The 20821-nt window shown below is 34.5% G+C and overlaps 1 protein-coding gene across 4 annotated transcripts in view; it reads right to left on the reverse strand.

Moving 5' to 3' along the window:
* The window catches only part of Cadps2 (calcium dependent secretion activator 2), a 512216-nt gene that overhangs the window by 51514 nt on the left and 439881 nt on the right, over window positions 1-20821 (reverse strand). For 2 of the 4 annotated variants that reach the window (XM_026388720.2, XM_026388718.2), the window contains 4 exons: window positions 20679-20820; window positions 15657-15812; window positions 14110-14257; window positions 7427-7501 (listed from right to left, as the gene is read on the reverse strand). In XM_026388720.2, the coding sequence (XP_026244505.1) occupies window positions 7427-7501; window positions 14110-14257; window positions 15657-15812; window positions 20679-20820 (521 nt within the window). Of the gene's footprint in view, window positions 1-7426; window positions 7502-13473; window positions 13489-14109; window positions 14258-15656; window positions 15813-20434; window positions 20555-20678; window position 20821 lie in introns of all 4 variants that reach the window. The other 2 variants (XM_026388721.2, XM_026388719.2) reach the window with 2 other exon arrangements.

Consider the following 20821-nt stretch of genomic DNA (forward strand, 5'->3'; position numbering starts at 1 on the left):
AAGAAGTGACGAGGGACTGGAAGAGGCTAGCAGTGTCAGTGAGAAGGGAATGGAGCAGACAAGGAGCTGGTTAGGAGACTGTTTAGGCCCCATGTCCTGCTATGAGAGGGGTCTAGGAAGACAAGGATCCTAGCAGGAAGAGGTTTAACAATGGGGTGATTAGTACTACCAATGAAGACAGCAAATGCAGCCTAAGAAACACTTGTGGTGCAGGTGGTGTGAGTGTTTGAACAGACATTGAGCTTTTAGAGATATACAGGAGGCCACTGGAAAGACAATTTATAACTAATAACAATAAGAGCAACAATAACATTAACTATAACTACTTACAATGTGTGAGCCACTGTTCTAAGAGTCTCTGTATTAACTCAATATTCACTAACACTAACAAACACACCTTCATACTAATAAGTACTCTATTCTTTATAATAAGAAATGCTATATATTTCAATTAACACTACCACTGTATACTAACATACTCCTACCTTATGGGTGAGGAAATTAAACCACAAAAACTTGATTAAGAAACTTGTCCAAGGACCAGACAATCAGTGGCCTGAATTCAAACTCAGTCTGAAGCTGGGCTTTAAATCATGATTCCACACGCATATGTATATGGTCTAGAATCACCAGCATATGGTTAAAGCCAGTAGAGTGAAAGACATAGGTATTTGTAGAATGAGTTCAAAAAAGGACTAATGATGGAATCCCAAGCAATCACAGCATCTAGTTGGTAGACCCACAGAGAGAATAATGCAGCTAGGAGTCCAAAATCTTTGTGGACCATAAAGTATATTCTCAGTAAGGACACATACTATGAGAGCTATGTGTGACTTGAGAGCCCTAGATCATCCCCATACTGTTTGAAAAGACATGGGATAAAAAGGTATATGAAAGTGAAATTGAAGAGGGGAAGCAAAAAGAAGTAAGTGTAGCTTCCTATTTATTCAAATGTATCATTTGTATTTATCAGTATCAGAGAGAATTAAAATATAGGAAGAAATATTTGAGATACAATACTAGAAATTCACTATTATTAAACTATTCCAGATAGAGTTAAGTAGTTAAGTAGTATGATAACCATGTCTAGGATAGGACTCAGGACTTGATGGGGTAATGTAATGTAATGTAATGTAGAAATTTCATATTTTATTTTTCACAGACTTATTTCTCTTTACTGTTTTCCTGGAGATTTAGAAGTGGTAAGTGCACTAGCCTAGGAGTCTGAAGTTCAGAAGTTTGGTTACTCACTCTCTCACTTTTTAGGTCAGTTTACTAAACTAATTTTAGAATTATGTTCAATCTATGAAATGAAATAAGATGGCCCATTTCATAGCTATTAATAGGTCTATGGGGATATAGCTCAGTTGGTAGAGTGCTTGCCTCACATGTACAGGTCCTGGGTTCAATCCCCATGCACCAAAAAAAAAAAAAAAAAAAAAAAAAAGGTCTAAATGAAATCATACATAAGCAATGGCTATTTCATAGTAGGTACTTCATAACTCTTTTTAAAAAATTACTTTTTAGTGGAAACAAATGTGAACACCCTATCTTATAGGCTATTTTGTTTCTGAATATATTATACCTCAAAAGCCATTTGCATGTCAATCTAGAAAGAGATTCATCAGAGTAGTGTTTCTCAAAGTGTGATTCAGAACAGGTCCATCAAAATCACCATTTTGGCTAGCTAAATATGCAAATTTCTTTCCCTCTTCCAAACTTCTGACTCAGAACAACTGGAGAATAAGGCATGGAAATCTGCATTTCACTAGTTCACAGGTAATTTTTTGGCATTGTAAAATTTAGAAATTATTATATTAAAAGTGTTTTATATTTTCTTAATGAAACCCACAATTTACCCAGCACATGGAACTTGGCAGCCAGCCACACATAGCCAGCCACATAGAATTTTTAGCCACGCAGATTGGACCTACTAAAGCCAAACTGTAAAGTCTAGAAAAAGTGATGAAGTGACTACTTCTTTAAATGTACAGACTGTAATACAAGGCCTAAAGGATGCTGAATAATCTGGGAAGCATGACAATACCAAAGGAACCAGAGTAATTTCAGTAACTACATCTAAAGAACTGTAGATCCATGAATTTCCTGAGAAAAAGTACAAAATAATTATCTTAAAGAAGCTCTGTGAGCAACAGGAGGACGCAGAAATTTAATGGAATCAGGAAAATAATACATGAACAAATGAGAAGTTTAACAAGGAGATAGAAACAATAAAAAGGAATAAAAGAGAAATTCTAAAGTGGAAGAACACAAAACTGAATTTAAAAATTCAATAGAGTGCTTTTATAGCAACCCTGATAAAGTAGGAAAAAAAATCATAAAACTCTAAGACACGCCAGTTGAAATTATCAAGTCAGAAGAACAAGAAGAAACAAGAGTAAAAAAGGATAAAGACAATCCAAAGGACTTATGGCACATCATTCAGGAAACAAATACACATATTAAAATAGGTATCCCCAGAAGGAGAAGAAAAAGAGAAAAAGGTAAAAGCTAACATAAAGAAATAATAGTCAGAAACTCCCCAAATATGGAGAGGAACATGGACATCCAGATTCATGAAGTCCAAAGAACTCTTAATTGGTTAAATCAAAAGAAATATATGAAGTTATCAAATACCAATGTTAGGGACTTGTCCAACATATGCCATGGTCTGGAGTTGATCCTCATCACTGGGAAAAAAAAATGACAATGAAAGTATTTTTAAAGCAAAAAGAGAAAAGCAACTTGTTATGTGCAAGTTAATAAATTACTTATAAGATAATCAACAAATTTCTTAGGAGATGCCTTTGAGGATAGGAGGGAATGGGATGGCATACTTAAATTGTGAAATAAAAAACTGCCAATCAAGAATACTGTATCTAGAAAAACTGTTCTTAAAAAATGAAGGAGAGGGAGGGCTTTACCAGATTAAAGTCAGGAGGTTTGTCACTATTCAACATGGCTTATAAGAAATGCTGAAGGAAGTTCTTTTGAGTTAAAATGAATGGATGCTAAGCAACAAAATAAAGCATATGGAAGTATATATCTCATTGATAAAGGTAGATATGATGGTATGTAAAATGATGGTATGTAATGATGGTATGTAAAATCACTTTTAACCCTAACATAAAAGTTAAAAGTATAACTACAAAAATTTGTTAATGGATACACGATATTAGAAACAAAGCAACAATGACATAATTGTGTATGTGTATGTGTGTGTGTGTGTAATAAGAGTACAAAGATTTTGTTTGTAACTGATGTTATTATTAGCTTGAAACAGTCTGTTATAACTATATGAAGTTTTAAGTAAGTCTCATGGTAACCAAGGGGGGGGGGAAACTTTAAAGAATAGGAAAAAAGATAGACAAATGTATCAAATACATCGCCACAATCAATCTTCAAATCACAAAGGAAGACAACTGAGAGGAAGAGAAGAGGAAAAGAACTACATAACACTCTGAAAACAATGAACAAGCTGACAATAGGAATGTCTTGCAATACATAATGGCAAAACGTAATTCTTAACTTAGCAAGAATTACATTGAATGTAAATCAGAGTGGCTGAATCCACAGAGTGGCTAGATCCAGGGGTTGGGGATGTAGCTCAGTGTTAGAACACGTGTTTAGTATGTAGAAGACCCTGGGTTCAATTCCTAGAACAATAAAACAAAACAGAAACTGAAAAAATATGAAAAGACAACAAGAATTGTTGAGGATGTAGAGATGAAAGAATAATTTAACATTGTTGATGGGAATGTAAATTGGTGTAGTCATTATGGAAAACAGTATGGAAAATCCCTAAAACAATTAAAAAGAATGAATAGAATCACCATATGAATTAGCAATCCCACTAATGGGTATATATCCAAAGGAACTGAAATGAGGATCTCAAAGAGATATCTATACCCCTATGTTCACCGAAGTATTATTCTCAATTGCCAAGACTCGGAAGCAACTTAAATGCCCAGTGACAGATAAATAGAAAGTAAAAATGTGATATACACATAATATGTAATATTATTTAGCTTTATAAGACGAAAATCTTTTTGAGACAACAGAGATGAATCTAGAGTACAATGTTAAGTGAAATAAGTCAGGCATAGAAGGACAAATACTACTTGACATCAGTTATATGAAGAATCTAAAATAGTTAAAACTCATGGAAGCAGAGAATAGAATGATAGCAGCCAGGGTCTACAGGGATGTGAGATGGAGCAGCATTTGTCAAAGGGTAAAGTTTCAGTTATGAAAGATGAATGCATCCTGGAGATCTACTGTACAGCATAGTTATAGTTAGCAATACTATTTGCTAAGAGGATAGAGCTCATGTTGAGTACTGTTATCCCCTACCACCCAAATAATGAATTAAGAAGGCTAGAAGAAATTTTTGAAGGTGATGCATAGCTTTATGGCATAGGTTGTAGTGATGCTTTCATGATAGTATACTTATCTCCAAACTCATCATGTATATATGTACACATTTCTGTATGCCAATCATATCTTAATAAGATGATTTAAAAATATGCATAATATTTTGGATTCATGAAAAAAACTATTTTCACCTGTTATGGAAGCTAGTTTGAGTCAACTTACCAAGTTAATTTATACTTTTCAACTAAGGAATTAAAGATAATTAATAAATACTGTTTGACAGATAAATAATTCATAGAGAAAACTATAATTTTGACCCGATTCCCAAATATATTATCCACTAAATACATGAGGCTATTTTAACTGAAATTAAATTAAAAGTTACACTAGCCACACTGCAAGTGCTCCATAGACATGTGTGATTAGAACCTGCTGTACTGGACCATGAGAAGTTTTTTATTGGATAGTGCTGACTCTTATAATATCTTTTTCTTACTTAATTAAAATATACCATTTTTTTTCTGTTAACAGATGCATTTGATATAGAAACATTTAAATTTCTCAATTTCCCAGAATTGAATGTAGAGATGAGGTGCAACCCTGTCTGCTTTCTCTGCAACCAACCTTCTCGCTTCCCCCAGCAACAAAACCAAAAACAACTAGTTGGACTTTTTCTATGCTGCCTAACTAAGCTGAAATCATCTACAAGCTAGCATGCATTTAAATCACTGTTGTTAAGATTGCAAACCCTTTAAAAGGCAACTTTCTAGGAGGACTGTGCTGATGGATAGATTATATCTGAATGAAATTGTCCTGGATGTGTCAGGAAGGGGCAAGCTTAGCTTTACTTCACTCTAGTGGGTCAACTATGCAGGGTTGCAGGCTGCTGCACTGGACTCCTTATAGGGTAGAATTCTGATTTTCTGTTGATCCACCTCTCCACCTACCTACAGGGTAGTTTTCCTTTAATTCCTTTCCACTGGATGGTGAATGTGTGATGAATGTGAAAGTGTAGGTATTTGGTGACATGGTACTATTCTAAAGTCATCTTTCCTCATGGTTGTTTTCCACTTTAAGACCTGCTACCAGAGAAACTGGAAAACACACACACACACACACACACACACACACACACACACACACACATGGAAAAAAAAAAAGCCACACACACAAAGGAAAAAAACAAAACCCAACTAGAATCCCACCACCCAGAGAAAAGCTGTGTTAACATTGTGGCTGCTAATCCTAATAGTCTTTTTTTCTATGCAATGAAAAAATTCAAGTCATATTTATGCTTTTAAGTATTCAGCATTTCTCTAACAACTACTACATTATAAAACCTTCTCTTCATCAGTGATAGTGTCTGAAGGCATAGTTTCTTAACACAGAAGTTCCATAATGTACTTTGTCATTTCCCTTAAGAGATTAAAATGTTTCCAAATTTTAAGTAGCTAGCATGACAAATATTAACTTACATATTTTGTTTCTGTCTAGTAGGAACACTATTAGAAGGTGAAAGCATATTAATGTATTTGATATTTCCAAACTATCTTCCAGGAAGGTTACAACAATCTAGCATCTTGTATGCAGGAGATGTTAAGTGTCTCACCTTACATTTTTAAATACTAAGTATCAGCTTAATAAAACTATACTAATGTATGAGAAAATATCATATTATTGTCATTTTAATTTACATTCTTAAACTATTTGAGAGGCTTAACATTTTTCATGCTAATGGGACATCTGTTTTTTGTTTTCTAGAAACTATATCTTTTATATATTAAACTGAAGGTGTTTTCCCTTTGCTTCTTATACATTCTTGCAATTGTTTGATGAAGCCTATTTGAGGTTCTTTGACAAAGACTTTCCTGATTTCTTTTTTTTTTTTTTTTTTAAAGAGAGAGTGAGAGAGGGGGTGGGGGGGGAGGGAGGGAGAGAGAGAGGGAGGGAGGGGGAGAGAGAGAGAGAGAGAGAGAGAGAGAGAGAGAGAGAGAGAGAGAGAGAATTTTCCAACATTTATTTTCTAGTTCTCGGCGGACACAACATCTTTGTTTGTATGTGGTGCTGAGGATCGAACCCGGGCCGCACGATTTCTTTATTAGTAAATTCACTAGTGGTATACAGAAAAGCTCTTGATTTTTGTATATTGATTTTATATCTGCTATTTCCTAAATTTATATGTCAGTTCAAATAGTCTTTTAGTAGAATCCTTAGGTTTTCCTATGCATGTATTCACATCATCTGCAAACAGAGATAACCTGACTTGTCCTTTTCTATTTATTCGTCTTTTATGTTATTCCTATCTGGCTGTGAACTTGTACCATTAACCAATAACTCCTCACCCTCTTTAAGTTCCTGGTGTTCTCAGGTTCTCCCCCCCTCCCTCCCATCCCTCCATCTAAAATGACACCCATAGCAGTCTGCTACATCTTAGAGGGATTCTAATTCCTTTAACCACTAACTGGCATACCCATTTATACTTCATCTCTACATATATGGTTAAAGGACATAGTTTTTGTCAAAGAATTTTAAAGTATCAAACAGGAAGTCTTTGGATTGAAGAACCAGACACTATCCTTCCAGCTTTGCCTGTCTGTCTCTGAGTCTGACTTGATGTTATCCTCACAACAAATGGGCCAACTAGGAGGCCTGAGGATTATTTAATCCGCTCAGGAATTAAGACAAATGGTAAGTGGTATTACTGGGGAAAGAAGTTATTTTTAAAAGAATAACACTTTTGCCAAAAAAGTAAAAATTCATTATGAACAAAAATATCAGAAGTTCTTGATGAACTGCTCAAAATCTTTTTTTTTTTGTTCATAATTTTTCTCTCCTCTCTTTCACGCACACTCTTTTTGCTAGAGATTGAACCCTAGGCCTTGTTCATTGTTTACAACTTTTCTTAAAATTACAATTTCTGTAGCATGTAATTTTCAAACTACAGTTACCCAGTTGGATAATTAGATACTTAGAAATATCAGATATTTCTGAAATTATCAGTTGAAGATTATTTTAAAATTTGATTTTAAAAGGTGAAGAAATAATACATTACCTTTGAAACTAGCAGTGAAATGATTTCTTTTACAGTGTTGTCAATCAAATCATCTATTTTTGAATGGTACTGTTGCTGGATATTGAAAGACAAAATATACATTAGTTGATATGGACACAAAACTTCTATCATAACTCATAAGTGCTCTAAAGCTACTAGTTATGACATATTAGACTTACTTAAAATGATCATTTTGTACATTAAAAGAACAAAACCTTGAAAACGATCCGCCCAATCAACACTTTTTTTTACATTGCAGTTTGAAAATTTTCCCATGTGCACTGTTGAGTTAAGCAGCTAATGGGGTTATTATTTAGATGAATTGAGTTCTTATTCTTATTCAGGCGTAGGAATGTGAAGGATACTTTTTGTCTCCTCCTCCATAATTAAGGTGGCCTGGCTGTGTATTTTTCTAAATGGTTGGTTTAGCTAGAGAAGCAAAAAAAAAAAAAAAAAAATCTTTTTCTAAAGATTTAATTAATACAGCATTTCATGTCTGACAACTCTCATTCATAAGTTATTTTAAATGTGCTCTAGAAATAAAATGAGCTCCCAATTGTTCTCTCTAAAAGGACCTTTTTGTCAGCCGGGGAGCAGCAGTTTATACAATTCTTACAATATGCTCAAGCAAGGGCAAACTTAAAATTTCATCAACAAAGGTGAATAGATGGTAACAAATTAATAGGCCATAAAAGGTGGAATGAAACAGGCACTCACTCCCCATAGTTTTATTGCAGCTTCCTCATGAAAAAGATGCCTTGGAATAAATACAAAAAAAAAAAAAAAAGGTGTATTTTAAATAAACCTGAAAGACTTTTTTTTTCTTTAGAGAATAGTAGTGGGCTACCTTCTTAAATTGGCAGGAACTTGGGCTTCCACGGCATGCGAAGGCACATCCATTTAAACAGTAATTCTTCCTTTGGAAGCATTATCTGACAGCAGATTGTCCCCAATAGCCACTTCACAGAAAATGTGACTTGTAAAGACTAACCCTATCTTGATGGTTCAAGGCTTCTTGGAACAGCTAACATAATGCATGGAGTAAAAGTACTCAGGTCAGTATAAACATTAGACCAACTTAACAGCTGCTGGTTGAATGGCTTCCTAAGATGTAAGTTTTTGAAAGCTATTTTTTTTTCTTCTGAAAACATGTCTCAAAGTTTCCACACAGAACAAAACATCAACTTAGGCCTGCTTTGGAATACTTAGGACTGATCCCTGCTTGCTCAAGGGCTCTGGCAGTTCTAAGTGGTCATCATCCACCTGCATAAATAGGAAGCATAATTTTGGAGCTACTAAATTATTTTCTTTTTTTCTGAGCATGAGTGTGCATGTATAATGACAGTGGTCTGAAATCAGCTACATATATGGACATGGAACTTTTCCATCATTGTTCCAGTGATGCTTGTCTTGCTCACCTAAAGCCTCACAGGTGCCCACATACATGCTTCCCAGAGGACAAATGGAATAGAAACAGAAGGAGAATTTCTGTTGCAGTAGTGCTTTGGCTTTTGGAAAAGCTTGAAAAGCAGACAGTATAAAGAAAAAGGAAGAAGAAAAAGCCTCAGCAAGCTGACTAGAAGTTAAGTTCTGCTCTGGCCTCAGTTATCCATAATGTTCTGAGTCACGCAGGATATATCACGGGAACACATCTGACACCAGCTGAACAACGCCAGTGTCTAGAATGATTGGTAGGATAAGCTCCGACAGTCACACTTGCATAAAGGGCCTCCAGCTCCAGCTGAATCTGTACAGCAGACTGGGTGGCAAGGAGCTTATGTAAATGAGCTCTGTCAACTCTCCTTTCTTATCCTTCTGGCTACAGATCTGGTTTGTCTGTGTACCAAGAGGAAATGAAATACCAGCCCAGGCTCCTCTTTGGGGTAGGATAGGAAAGGGACCCAGGAGATGGTCTTCAAGCTCCTCACTTCCCTCTGACATGGAAATTGGCCCCCAAACAAAGGGATTGAGACTCTCAGATCTCCAAATGGGTTCTTAAATAGGCTTGGCCTCAATGTCAGCTTGACTTGTGCTTTTTAAATTTTTAACTCAAAAGTAATAAAATATCAAGCTATTGATATAAACTAACAGTGCTTCCACATGTTAAATTTTGGTTGGATTAATTCTGGCAATTCTTAAAATCAAGTGATAAGTTACTAAAGAATTAATTTATACCCATTCTGTTGAAAAGTAGGGAAAGTCAATGGCCCCTAGGAGCCAGGAAATTCTCCAATAATATATATTCTTGGGTTGTTGCTTTCTTGGCTATCTGATCTAGCCATAAACAGAAAGATGGAGGGAGGGTTTAGTATCTACAGCCCTAATTTGAAAAATCTCTTTTAATAGTTCTGCCAAGGTTCTAATCATATATGATCCTCAAGTTTCAACAAAGACTTGAGTATAAATGATTCTCAGTTTTTTCACAGGTATTTAAATAGGCAAAAGATATCTAAGGTGAGTTGAGTACAGAATTAGAAGGTAAATGACTTAGACCCTCAGAGATTGAGCTAATATTTTCACACTTCTCTTTACATAAACATAGCATTGAAATAAGCTGTTGTTGAGAATTGACTTTAAGTATTGTCTGCTTTCTAGATTGTAGAGTCTGTTGGCAATATGTTTCAAAGTAAAAATAAAATAATATATTAATATAAAAAAAAGAAAGGGGGAGGGAGGAAGGAGGAGGACACATGGGAAGAATGAGAATAAACACACACTAATACAAAAGGAAAAAGAAAGAACAAGGAAATACAGATATTAAATATATTACCCAAAGGGTAAACCCACATAAAATGAGGTTTGATAGGTTTTTATAATATGGGGTTCTGCTATTGTAAATTTATCTGTTTAGATCTGACTTTACTAATATTAAAACTGTTGGGAACTTCCAGAATATACTCTATCTGCACAGTTGATGGAGGTGGCCAGGGGCATGGGTCAGGATAGGGCCTACTTAGTCCTATTGTATATTTGTGTATTCTGCAAAGATAACAGCCATGGATGTCATATGTAGTTAAAAAAAAAAAAGTAAGTTAGAAAATTGTTCATCAGAAGAGCTGGATAGCTTTCAGAGACAAGATATTACAAATAACAAAAACCAGAATTTATCAGCAAAGATACTTATATTGCCTAAACTAAAACTGACAGATTTTTTTCATTTATATGAACACATAGTAATGATCAATAAAAATTTGGCAGGTTTTGTCCCCAGCAATAAAAACCTATAAAATTCTTAGAATATTCCAAATTGGATTGCCAATTCTACCTATCATAGCTTTGGTAGACTCCAACTCATTCTTAAACTAACTCTCTCCACATCCACCTTCAAAAATAAACTGTTACAACTCTACTTCTTTAGCGAATGACTCTGAATTATATTAAAATAACCAAGAAGGATTCCTCACTTAATGAAGTCCAGATGCATCTGAAATCCTGACTGCCCCCTCCCACCCCATACTCAGGTGAATATCATTGCTTCTCCTGATTGTTGTCATACAAACACTCAAGGAATGAAACTAATTAATGCCAGTGGAACCCAGCCTTCTTACAAAAAGATTTTGGTTCTTCTCTTGGGAAGCATTTTTGAAAGCCCTGAATTGTTAGTTCTAGAAATGGAAGTATTTACTTGAGAACAAACACTGTAAAAGCAGGGATTCCCCCTGTTCCCCTGAATTGCCTCATGAATGTGTTCTCATTCTTATCCTCAGCCAACTGCACCATGGGATGAAGTGACTCGGAGAGCAGGTGAATGCCTGAAGCCCATGCAGTCATCTGCTTCTCTGCAGCTATGGATAACAAGGATTCTAAACACGGTGGTGGTTTGTGATCTCAACATCTGTCCCTGAGGGATTGGCCTGAGACTGCTGACTCATTACCCACAGCTGTCACATGAGCAGATCATTCACTCACTAATCACTCCATTAAACCCTGTTCTGAGTCTGGCAGAGCATGTTTGCATCCTCACATGGCATGTAAGGAAACAGAATTGTAATTTAGGAGCAGAGAAGGGGCTGCATTGTGACAAGGTGTAGGGAAGGCTTTCACGTCAGCAATGGCAATAGAACAAATTTACTAGATACTTCAGAGAGGTAATTTCTTTTTAATTTAGAAATGATCTCTGCTAGGTTCAACTATGTAGTATATATTTTTACCAGGTCCCAAATTGGCTAAGTATCTAGTGCCAAGATTTCAAAACTTAGCACATATAGAGAGGAAAAGCCTGTGCAATTAGGTGAGTATATTTACTGAAGATAAAAAAAAAATAAATTATATAATCCTTTTTTCATTTTTTTTTTTGCACTGAAATTCTTGTTTACCACTTTTCAGGGTTGCTAATGGGTTTTACACCTGCACATTTTGAACTATATTAATTGTGTGAAAGTTGTGGGGAACTAATTGTCTCTGGTGAGAAGGTACAGGTGCAGACATAATAAACAGTAGATTACTCCTCAAAACCATCCACCTATTAATGTAAAGAATCATTTGACCAGAGAACAGTGCTTGTCACGTGTGTGCCTGTTTTTCTTATTAAGTTTGAGAGTGAGTTGTTTCTTACAGGGGTGGATTTTCAAAGCAGTGACAACAATGCAGTCTGTTCATACATTCAATAAATATTTACTAAGTGCCTATTATGTACCGGGTACTGTAGTGTGTATGGAAATAAGAACCAATGAATAAACCCAGTGTTCATGGGAAGAAGCAAGATGATTCTATAATCAGGATGAGAAAAGAATGGGCTTATGAAGAGACTTAAGACAATATACTCAGGTAGACAAAAGCTCACATTTAGGTACTGAAAAACATGAAGGGTGATTAGCGCCATAGGTATCTAAGCCAGCTGCCTACTCATTCAGATAATTAGAGATAATAAATCGTTTGTAAATGATCAGAGAATGATAATTACTAAACATTCTACAACACTTGTGTGCCAGTCACTTATATTCATAAGGCTGTACAAAATGGTATTAGAAATCCATTTTCATTACCGAATTGCTCAAAGAATGAACTATGAGTATGTACACGCAAATATAAACTATGGGCAAATAGCTAATGTCAATATCGGAGTTAGTAAGTATGAAACTTACAGATAGTGTGCTTTCTTATCTACTTTCACAATTAGCTAACACATTTTTCTTGGATGAAAACTGTCAGCTTAGTAAAGATGGCCCTGCCTTTGACATCCAGGTGTCAGCTGTAAGACTTATAAGATTTAACCTGTTCATAGGACATTAAAACATCTTGACTAACAACAACAACAACAACAAAACAAATAATGTAATTTAATCAATTCAGTATGCATGAAGGTTTTGAAACCATGTAGTGTGTGTGGAAATAAGAACCTGGGTGATACTTGCAGAAGACCTTTCATCAAGGGCAAAAGTCTCTCCACTACCTTTGTTGATTATAAGAATCATTTAACCAGAGAACAGTGCTTGTCACCTGTGTGCCTGTATTTCTTATTGAGTTTGAGAGTGAGTTGTTACTCGTGGACTTGAACCTGACATCCACAATTGGGTTCAGCAGTAATGAAACAACTTTGGGTGTATCTTCCTGATAGTAGTATTTAGGGGTTCTCCTGAAATATGCTATATATCATATAAAGTTACAAACTGTAAATTCTTCTGTTATATATGAAAATATATACTGTAAATATATGCATGAAACTGTTAATAGTCACTCTGCATCTAAATTTATTTAGATTTTCATTGAAAGAAAGGCAAGTTCATTTTGCTTTAAATATTTTATCTTTAAAAAATCTAAGGGTAATTTTTAGATTCTGCAGCCCTAATAGGCAAGAAACATTTTCCTTGGTATTATTTAAGGTGTTAAGTATTTACATATATTTTAATTTGTCTTTGGGCTATTTCTAGGTTACAGTAAGCTGTTAACCTTGTATACACACACAGAAGTAAAAACCCTGAAAATGTAATTAATTATATTATTTTAATTTTAAAATATAAACATAAAAATTTACAATTCTAAAAAAATAACAATTAAAATGAAAATGAATGTGCTTTTCCTAAAAAAAAAAAGTGAGAGAGACTTACCCATTGACTACCAACCTGGATCATGCCATGGGTGAAAAAAAATGATGAAGAAAGAGAACATATGGGAAGAATAAAGAAATGATGAAAAAGTAATTATAATGGGGAAAAAAAAGCAACAAAATGTCAACTTAAACAGATATAAATATAAAAAAAATAAATAATTTTAACCCAATCACCACTCACAACCAAAACAAATCATGGCATAAGATGAAATTGTATTTGTGAATTAAAAACCAAACAAATTATAAATCAAACTAAAATAAATAGAACATATGTGCATAAGAACTAGGCCTACTTTTTAAGTGGATTTCTACTTGATCTTTAAAAAATGGAAACTATTGTGTAAATAAAGTGTTTCATATGCTATTTTTTGTGGCTTGCTTGTATGGATGCAAATTCTGGATAGTCTACATTTGTTTAAACAAAGCAGGTAGCTTTTTAGCTCTCTCATTTGCTTGTAAAAAGCAAGGTTTATGTAAATACAAAACACCTAAAACTGCATATCTGAAATCCCATGGCCACTTGTAAAATTTTAGGCAACATTTATATAAAGCAGGAGGAGGTGACCTGAGCCAAGGACCCTCCTGCCAGGACTCCCTGTGCTGCAGTCTCATGTGAATCACACACTCTGCTTACCTCTTGTCCTCCATCCAGGGCACAGAGTTTGGTGCTTTGTTTTTTGGCATCCACTAATACATTGAACATTGTGCACACAGAGGCTGGAATGCGCAAGTCAGTTGTTTTGCTTGCCTTTTGTAGCTTGAGTTCAAATGCAGCTCTTGTTCTAGTTATTAAAACATGAATTCAGAGTAAGAAATTCTGACATATGTCCCACCTATTTTGTTAATGTGAAATCAACACTATAAGATGATAATTTAAAACATGCAAATAAGGAGGGAGCAGTGTGACAGAGCTTGGGACCTGGTGGAGGAGGTGGGATGTGCTTTTCAGGTGTCTCAAATAAAAGGTCAGACTGCAATGTTACATGTAAGAACAACCTTTTAAAATGTGCTTTACCAAGTGGTATTTGGCTGTCAACTTTACTGGGTCAATATTGCTACTCAAATGAAGCTCTTTGTTATATCTAGTGTATCCCACTTAATGGGAAATAATCTCATACATTCACTTAACTGCCTGAATTAATTTCCAAGTAGAAAAATAATTTACTTCTCTGCCTTCAAGTATAATAAATCCTCTATGTGAGGGCTCACCAAATTAAAAAATGTGCAAGTCTGGACTATAAGATGTAAAACAGAGAACATGTAATTCTTTTATGTCACTTAAATTCTTTTTTAAACACTTGAAGTTGCAGGTGGGTTTGGGGAATAAAGTGAATAATAGAAAATTTTGATTTTGCTAAAGTATCCAAAGACTATCCACAGATTTGAGGCATCAGAATCACAGATGATTTAAAAATATGAAATAATTTAATCCATGGCATGTCCTTAATTTAATCCATAGCCATTAAACAAGACAAGATTTTTCTTGATTTAATGAATTCAGGAATATTCAATTGCTCCAACCAGTGTTAGACTGTTACTCCAATATGCTGCCCTACAGGATTCTTGAACATATCTTGAACATATCCTAAACAAGGGCAATGGAAAAAATAATATTTACCCAATTAGAATGCAATGCTGATTTTGCAGAAACTTCTAAAAAAAATGAAAGCAGATTTGGAAGAATCCAAAGTCCAATGACTTATTTCTGGTTAAGTGCTAAAGAATGTAAGTAGATACATGACATTCATCTGGTGTGGACAGAGAATACCTGAAAACATTGAGCAATCCCAGAAAAAATGCTGATCATATTTTGAGTTTGCCATGCCATTTCACAGTACACAGACACAGTACATAATGTATTAAGAACTCAACAGACCTTTTCCATATGTCTCACGAGATATTACCTTGGGAATTTAAAGTACAGTATTCCCAGAGAGATAATAAGTACAACAAAAAATGTTATGGGTGCTACTGATTAGGACAATGGATGGGAGACCTGAAAAAAAAAAAGTGTCAGGTCAATTTAGTCAATTACATGGGTTTCCAGAATTTAGGTGAGGGAAACTAAGGCCCATGAAATTTTGGAAATAGCATTATATGTTGAATTCTTTCATATGACAATCATATTACAGATACTTGGGTGCTAGCACATTAAGCAGCAACTTGAAAATACATGTCTACCTTTTGACACAGGCCTCTATCATATCACTGGCCATTAGTTTAAGTCTTTGCTCTAAATGGTGGGCAAATTCTTGTTCTGGCCAGTGTAGATCAAAGACAAACATTTGCAGTGCATCAAGTTTCCAAAAAAGGTCTTCTGATGTTGCTGAGCCATTGCTAGAAAAAAAAAAAAAAAAAAAAAAGGAGAAATGAAGAACATCATGCACTTCCAACATTAACTATGTGGACCAACAATTTGTTGTTTTCCATTCTGTATCTATTGCTGTTAGCAAAAAAGTACCACATAAAATATCCAGTGACCCTATATTTCTTTGTCCAGCCTTCTAATTCTTCCTTTCTAATTTTAATAAGGAGAATAAAATATAAATAAATACAGTAGTAAGATTAAAAAAAAGGATAGGAGGATAAGGATAGCTAACTAGGGAAAGGAAATAAATTGTGTATATATAAGAACAACATTTTTAAGATTCTTTACCAATCTGTAGGATAAATACACAAATATTTTTTCCTAGAAATTCTAAAATGTATATTTTATGCAAGAAATTCATATGACAGCATCTTTGGCTTTATTCTTTAGTCCTGCACATGTGCCTATCTTATGATGGCTTCTGTCTATAGGTATATAGCACACACCTTAGACTATCACTCCATTATAGGTAGAAATGAAACAGGTACTGAAAATAAAATGACAGGCCAGGTAAGGAAGCAAACCTTTATTTTCATTTTGAAGTGCTTTGTGACTATTCTAGCTCATAATTAGAATCTACCTTAGTCAAGGTGGTTTAACAGAGAAAAGACATTCAGGGTGCTCTGAAGTCAGAGCAGATTCATGCATTTCAAGTCCTTATGTCCAACTGTGGAGCCAAAATATGCTCTACATTCACTACTATGGTAAAATTACTCTAAGGGACTGTATTTTCACACGACTCATGAAGGTAATTTTAGAGGAGTTCATATAATATTTGGGCAAATGATAATGCTGGCACTTTCCATTATGTAAGTATATAGGTTAATAGAGAGATGTTTTGGAAGTAAAATACTCCTACATTAAAACATAATGAAACTGAACTGTAAAGAGAACAAAGAGAAAAAAAAAAAAAGCTGCTGTCTGATTCATTTGTCCTTAGCTTTCTAACCATTGTTTCATAGATACTAAACTAAAATTTGTATTTTCACTTTGCAAAAGAAAACAGAAGAAATAAACTCATTTATTATAAGGGCACAGTGGAAAACTTTTATGAAAAATAAAGCGATTTTAAATAATCATATTATTTAGCTAAACATATCTTAATTAGCGAGTTTAGAGAAATCACCTCTTGCTCTGGCTAATTAAAAGCTATGTTTCTGCCCTGTACCCTGGCAGTGTCTCAGCTCCGTTGCTTTCCCCCTCCCATGCTGATGGCAATTTCTGTGATCTCCTGGTCTAGCCAAGCTGTCCTCAGAGTTAAGTTCTCAAGGGACTAATCACAGCAAAATAGTGCACAGAACTTTACTCACCTAAAGTCTCCTCACCTGAATATGGACCAAGTGGACCATTAAATAAAAGAACCAGATAATACATGACGATGCTGGTGTGAAAAATGTTTGAATAGACATGACGTTTCCTTTTCCTTTTAGCATATGCACAATAAATATAAGAGAAAAAAATGGCCAGGCAAAATCCCTATGTGTCTATAGTGTACAGTTTGGTAGATTAAAGGAGCTCTGTTTTAATTGGATATAATCAGTGAAGCAACAAATCTGCTTCTTATATTTTCTTACTTTGGAGAAACAAAACTTGAAATATGTATATTATTTGACAACATAAATCACCACCAAAGCAAAATCTTGAGCAGTAAAAGCAGATTGCTATTAAAAATTTCTTCATGACAATTAAATCTTTGAAGAAAATATGGATATTTTTCTTCTGTTTATGCTACGGCAAGATTTTGGACAATGTGCTTAATTGGGAATGTAATTAAGATAACAAGTGTTTGTTATAATTAAATAGATAGATGAAGAAATGTAAATAGGCTTTCTTTGGAGTTGGTACCTGTAACCTGCAATTTATTCAGAGCTTTTCTATTTTAAATTATTTCTAATCAGTGACCTATTCCTAAAGGCATTATTAACAGATTAAAGTAATTCAAATATGAATAATGGACTCCAAGAGATCTCCTAAATATACCTGCAGGAAATTTACCTTACTGGTATTCATTTCTAAAGCAAAAATACTGAAAATAAAGATTTTATATATAAAAAGATGTGGAAGAACATCAATTTTTTTCTTTAAAGGAGCTCCTCAGCATGAGTCATGTGCTACTAGGTAGGTCTGTCTCTTCAAACCCATATTTGCTTTTGTTTCTTTATTTATTTTTGTGGTGTTGGAGAGCAAACCCTGGGCCTTGCATGTGTTAGGTTGGCTCTACCACTGAACTACATCTCCAGACTGGGGATGAAGTTTTTATAAAATATAAAAAAGATAAATAAATGCTTATATATTATATAAATTTATACATTATATAAATATGTAAATAAATTTATCTAAATCCAGAGTTATATCTTCAGTATTTTATGTGAAATGGAAATATTTCTTCTTATTTAAAATTTTACAATAAAACAACAAAAAGCCAACTGCAATGACATCATAACATTATGTGAATTCTGGACATCATGACAAAGAACCTAACGTTGATAATCTTGGTAGGTAAAAATAATAGTGATTGATTTGTAGAACATATTTTTTAAAATTTGCCTAGAACAGGGAGAGAAAAAGTATTTATAAAGCCTCAATTTGTCATAATTCCTCTCCTGAGATTCTTAGCATTTTAAAACGGGGTTTTATTAATAAGGGATTCGTGGTTCACATAAACCTCAAAGCTAAAAAAAAAATGGCAATAAGAAAAATCTAAATTTTACAGATTACCCTCCACAATAGTGTTCTTGGTCAAAATCAAGGTGTGAAATTGATTAAGAATGAGGAAGATGAATTAAATTATACAACAGCATAAAGAAGTACCAAAACTCATACAGTTAGAAAGGTTCATTACACTTTGCAGTTAATTCCTGAGTGCACGCACACACACTGCTCTACATACTACAGTGGCCCAAAGCATTTGCCTACAAGAGAAAGATTCACATGTAAAATAATATCCTGGCAATATAAGTCCAGTGGTGATGTTTAACTTGGAGAAATATTGCCAAGCTGTTTTGCAAGCTGTTCTCTTTCTTGGTCTTTCCCTGTGTTTTCTTGTCTGTGTTTACTAGTTTGGGTATAGAGTTGACAGTTGGTGGTGGGATAGAGAGAAAGCTAGTAACTTTTTAAACAATCTGTTTTCTGAAAGCAGAAAAATATTGAATAAAAATAAGGGCTTTGTAATCAAGCAAACTGACTTCAAATTTTGCCTGTCATTTGCTTATGTGAGACATTGGGCAAGGTTTCTTAATGTCTTTGTGACTAGAGTTTCTTAACTGTAAAATGGAGATAATGGCACTTACCTTATAGAGTTGTAGGTAAAGAACATGGCACTGTCCCAAGAACACAGTAAGCTCTCAATAAATGGAAATTATTTTTCTTCTTCTAATATTTATTCTTTCTGACTTCATGTGATATCTTGGGCAAAAGATGTTATTGCCTACTTGAGATTTTTATATTTGTGAACTAGTTACTTAGTTCATTTGCTTGCTGTAAGGCTCATAGTTTTTAAACCTTTACAGTTATAATTGAAAATGAGAAGGACTGGTGATAGTTATAATAATAATATGTAGTAGTAGTAATAATTATTTACTAGGTACTTAGGATGTGCCTATTGTAGTCATCATTTATTGAAAGCCTAGGACATGCAGGAATTTCCCTACAGTTTTTTTCCAGTCTCTACAAAAATATCTTTGAATTAGGTGCCATGACCATTTTAGAGTTGAGAAAGTGAGGCTAAGAAAGATTTATGATTAAGAACCTAAGATCTAAATTCAGACCTGATCAATTTCAAAGCCAGTAACTTTACTTTAATGACTCTTAGTTTCTGAATTGCAACAGGTAGACTTATCACCATGTGGAATTAAAAATATGGCTTTTTAATGGTATAAAGAATATTTTAAAATAACAATGTGTGCCAACTAATACATTAAAGGAACAAAAGGAGAACTTCCCACTGCTTGGAAATAAAGGAATTTCCTGCAAGGTGCAATACTGTTATTTTAACATTCAGACTAAGATAAACAGAAAAGATTATATTCTTTTTAAAATATTTTTTAGTTGTAGATAAACACAATAACTTTTATTTATTTGTGTTTATGTGGTGCTGAGAATTGAACCCAATGCCTCACACATGCTAGGCAAGTGCTCTACCACAGAGCCAAATCCAAGCCCAAAAATATATTCTTGAAAACATTTTTATAATGGCTTTCTACATGCACAAGATAAATATGTGGGCAATAAGAAAGCTAAACCTAAGTACCCTTAAAATATACTTATCACACTGTCTGTACAAGGAGGATTTGGTTCTATCACTTAGGGAAGAGTTGACAAAACTGGATCACAAAATGACCCCTGTTCTGTAGATCACATGTGAATTACATCAAACCAGTGTGGTTTTGCATTTTTCAACTTGCATCATTTATCATCGATATGCTAAGCTTAGCTTAATAGCTTAAAAGACTCAAACAAATAAAACCAAAACTATAGTATTCTTCAACTAACGATGATAAATGCCATGCAATCTAAACACATTTGCACAAACACAGCCCAGGCCATGCAGTAGCTAACACACACCACCAGGAAATAAGTGAGGGATACACACGTGGACTCATATAAAGAAGCCATCCACGAAGGAGTAGAAAGGCTAGGAATCTGTGGAAGATTAAGAGGCAGACTTGGAACTTTTGGAAGAGCTACATTGGGAAGACTGTTGGCGATATTCCTGTAAAGAAACAAACAACGTGGGAAGGGACCACCATAAGCAATAACTACAGATGGCCATGTGTAAAGTCATAAGGTCAGGCTTGAGAGGCAGAGGCTCTGTGGACACTAGGTAAGATACCTACTTGACAGGCTGCCATGTCTCTTGCTCAAAACCTCTGTGAATTGATTGGGCGATGGAGGACTCCATGAGATCCACGTAGCGGACAACCAAAGGCACAAAGATCTCTTGCAAGTGTTTGTGAAATTTTCCATTACATAAAAGTGC

This window comes from Urocitellus parryii, chromosome 3, assembly GCF_045843805.1.
Source record: "Urocitellus parryii isolate mUroPar1 chromosome 3, mUroPar1.hap1, whole genome shotgun sequence".
NCBI lineage: Eukaryota > Metazoa > Chordata > Mammalia > Rodentia > Sciuridae > Urocitellus > Urocitellus parryii.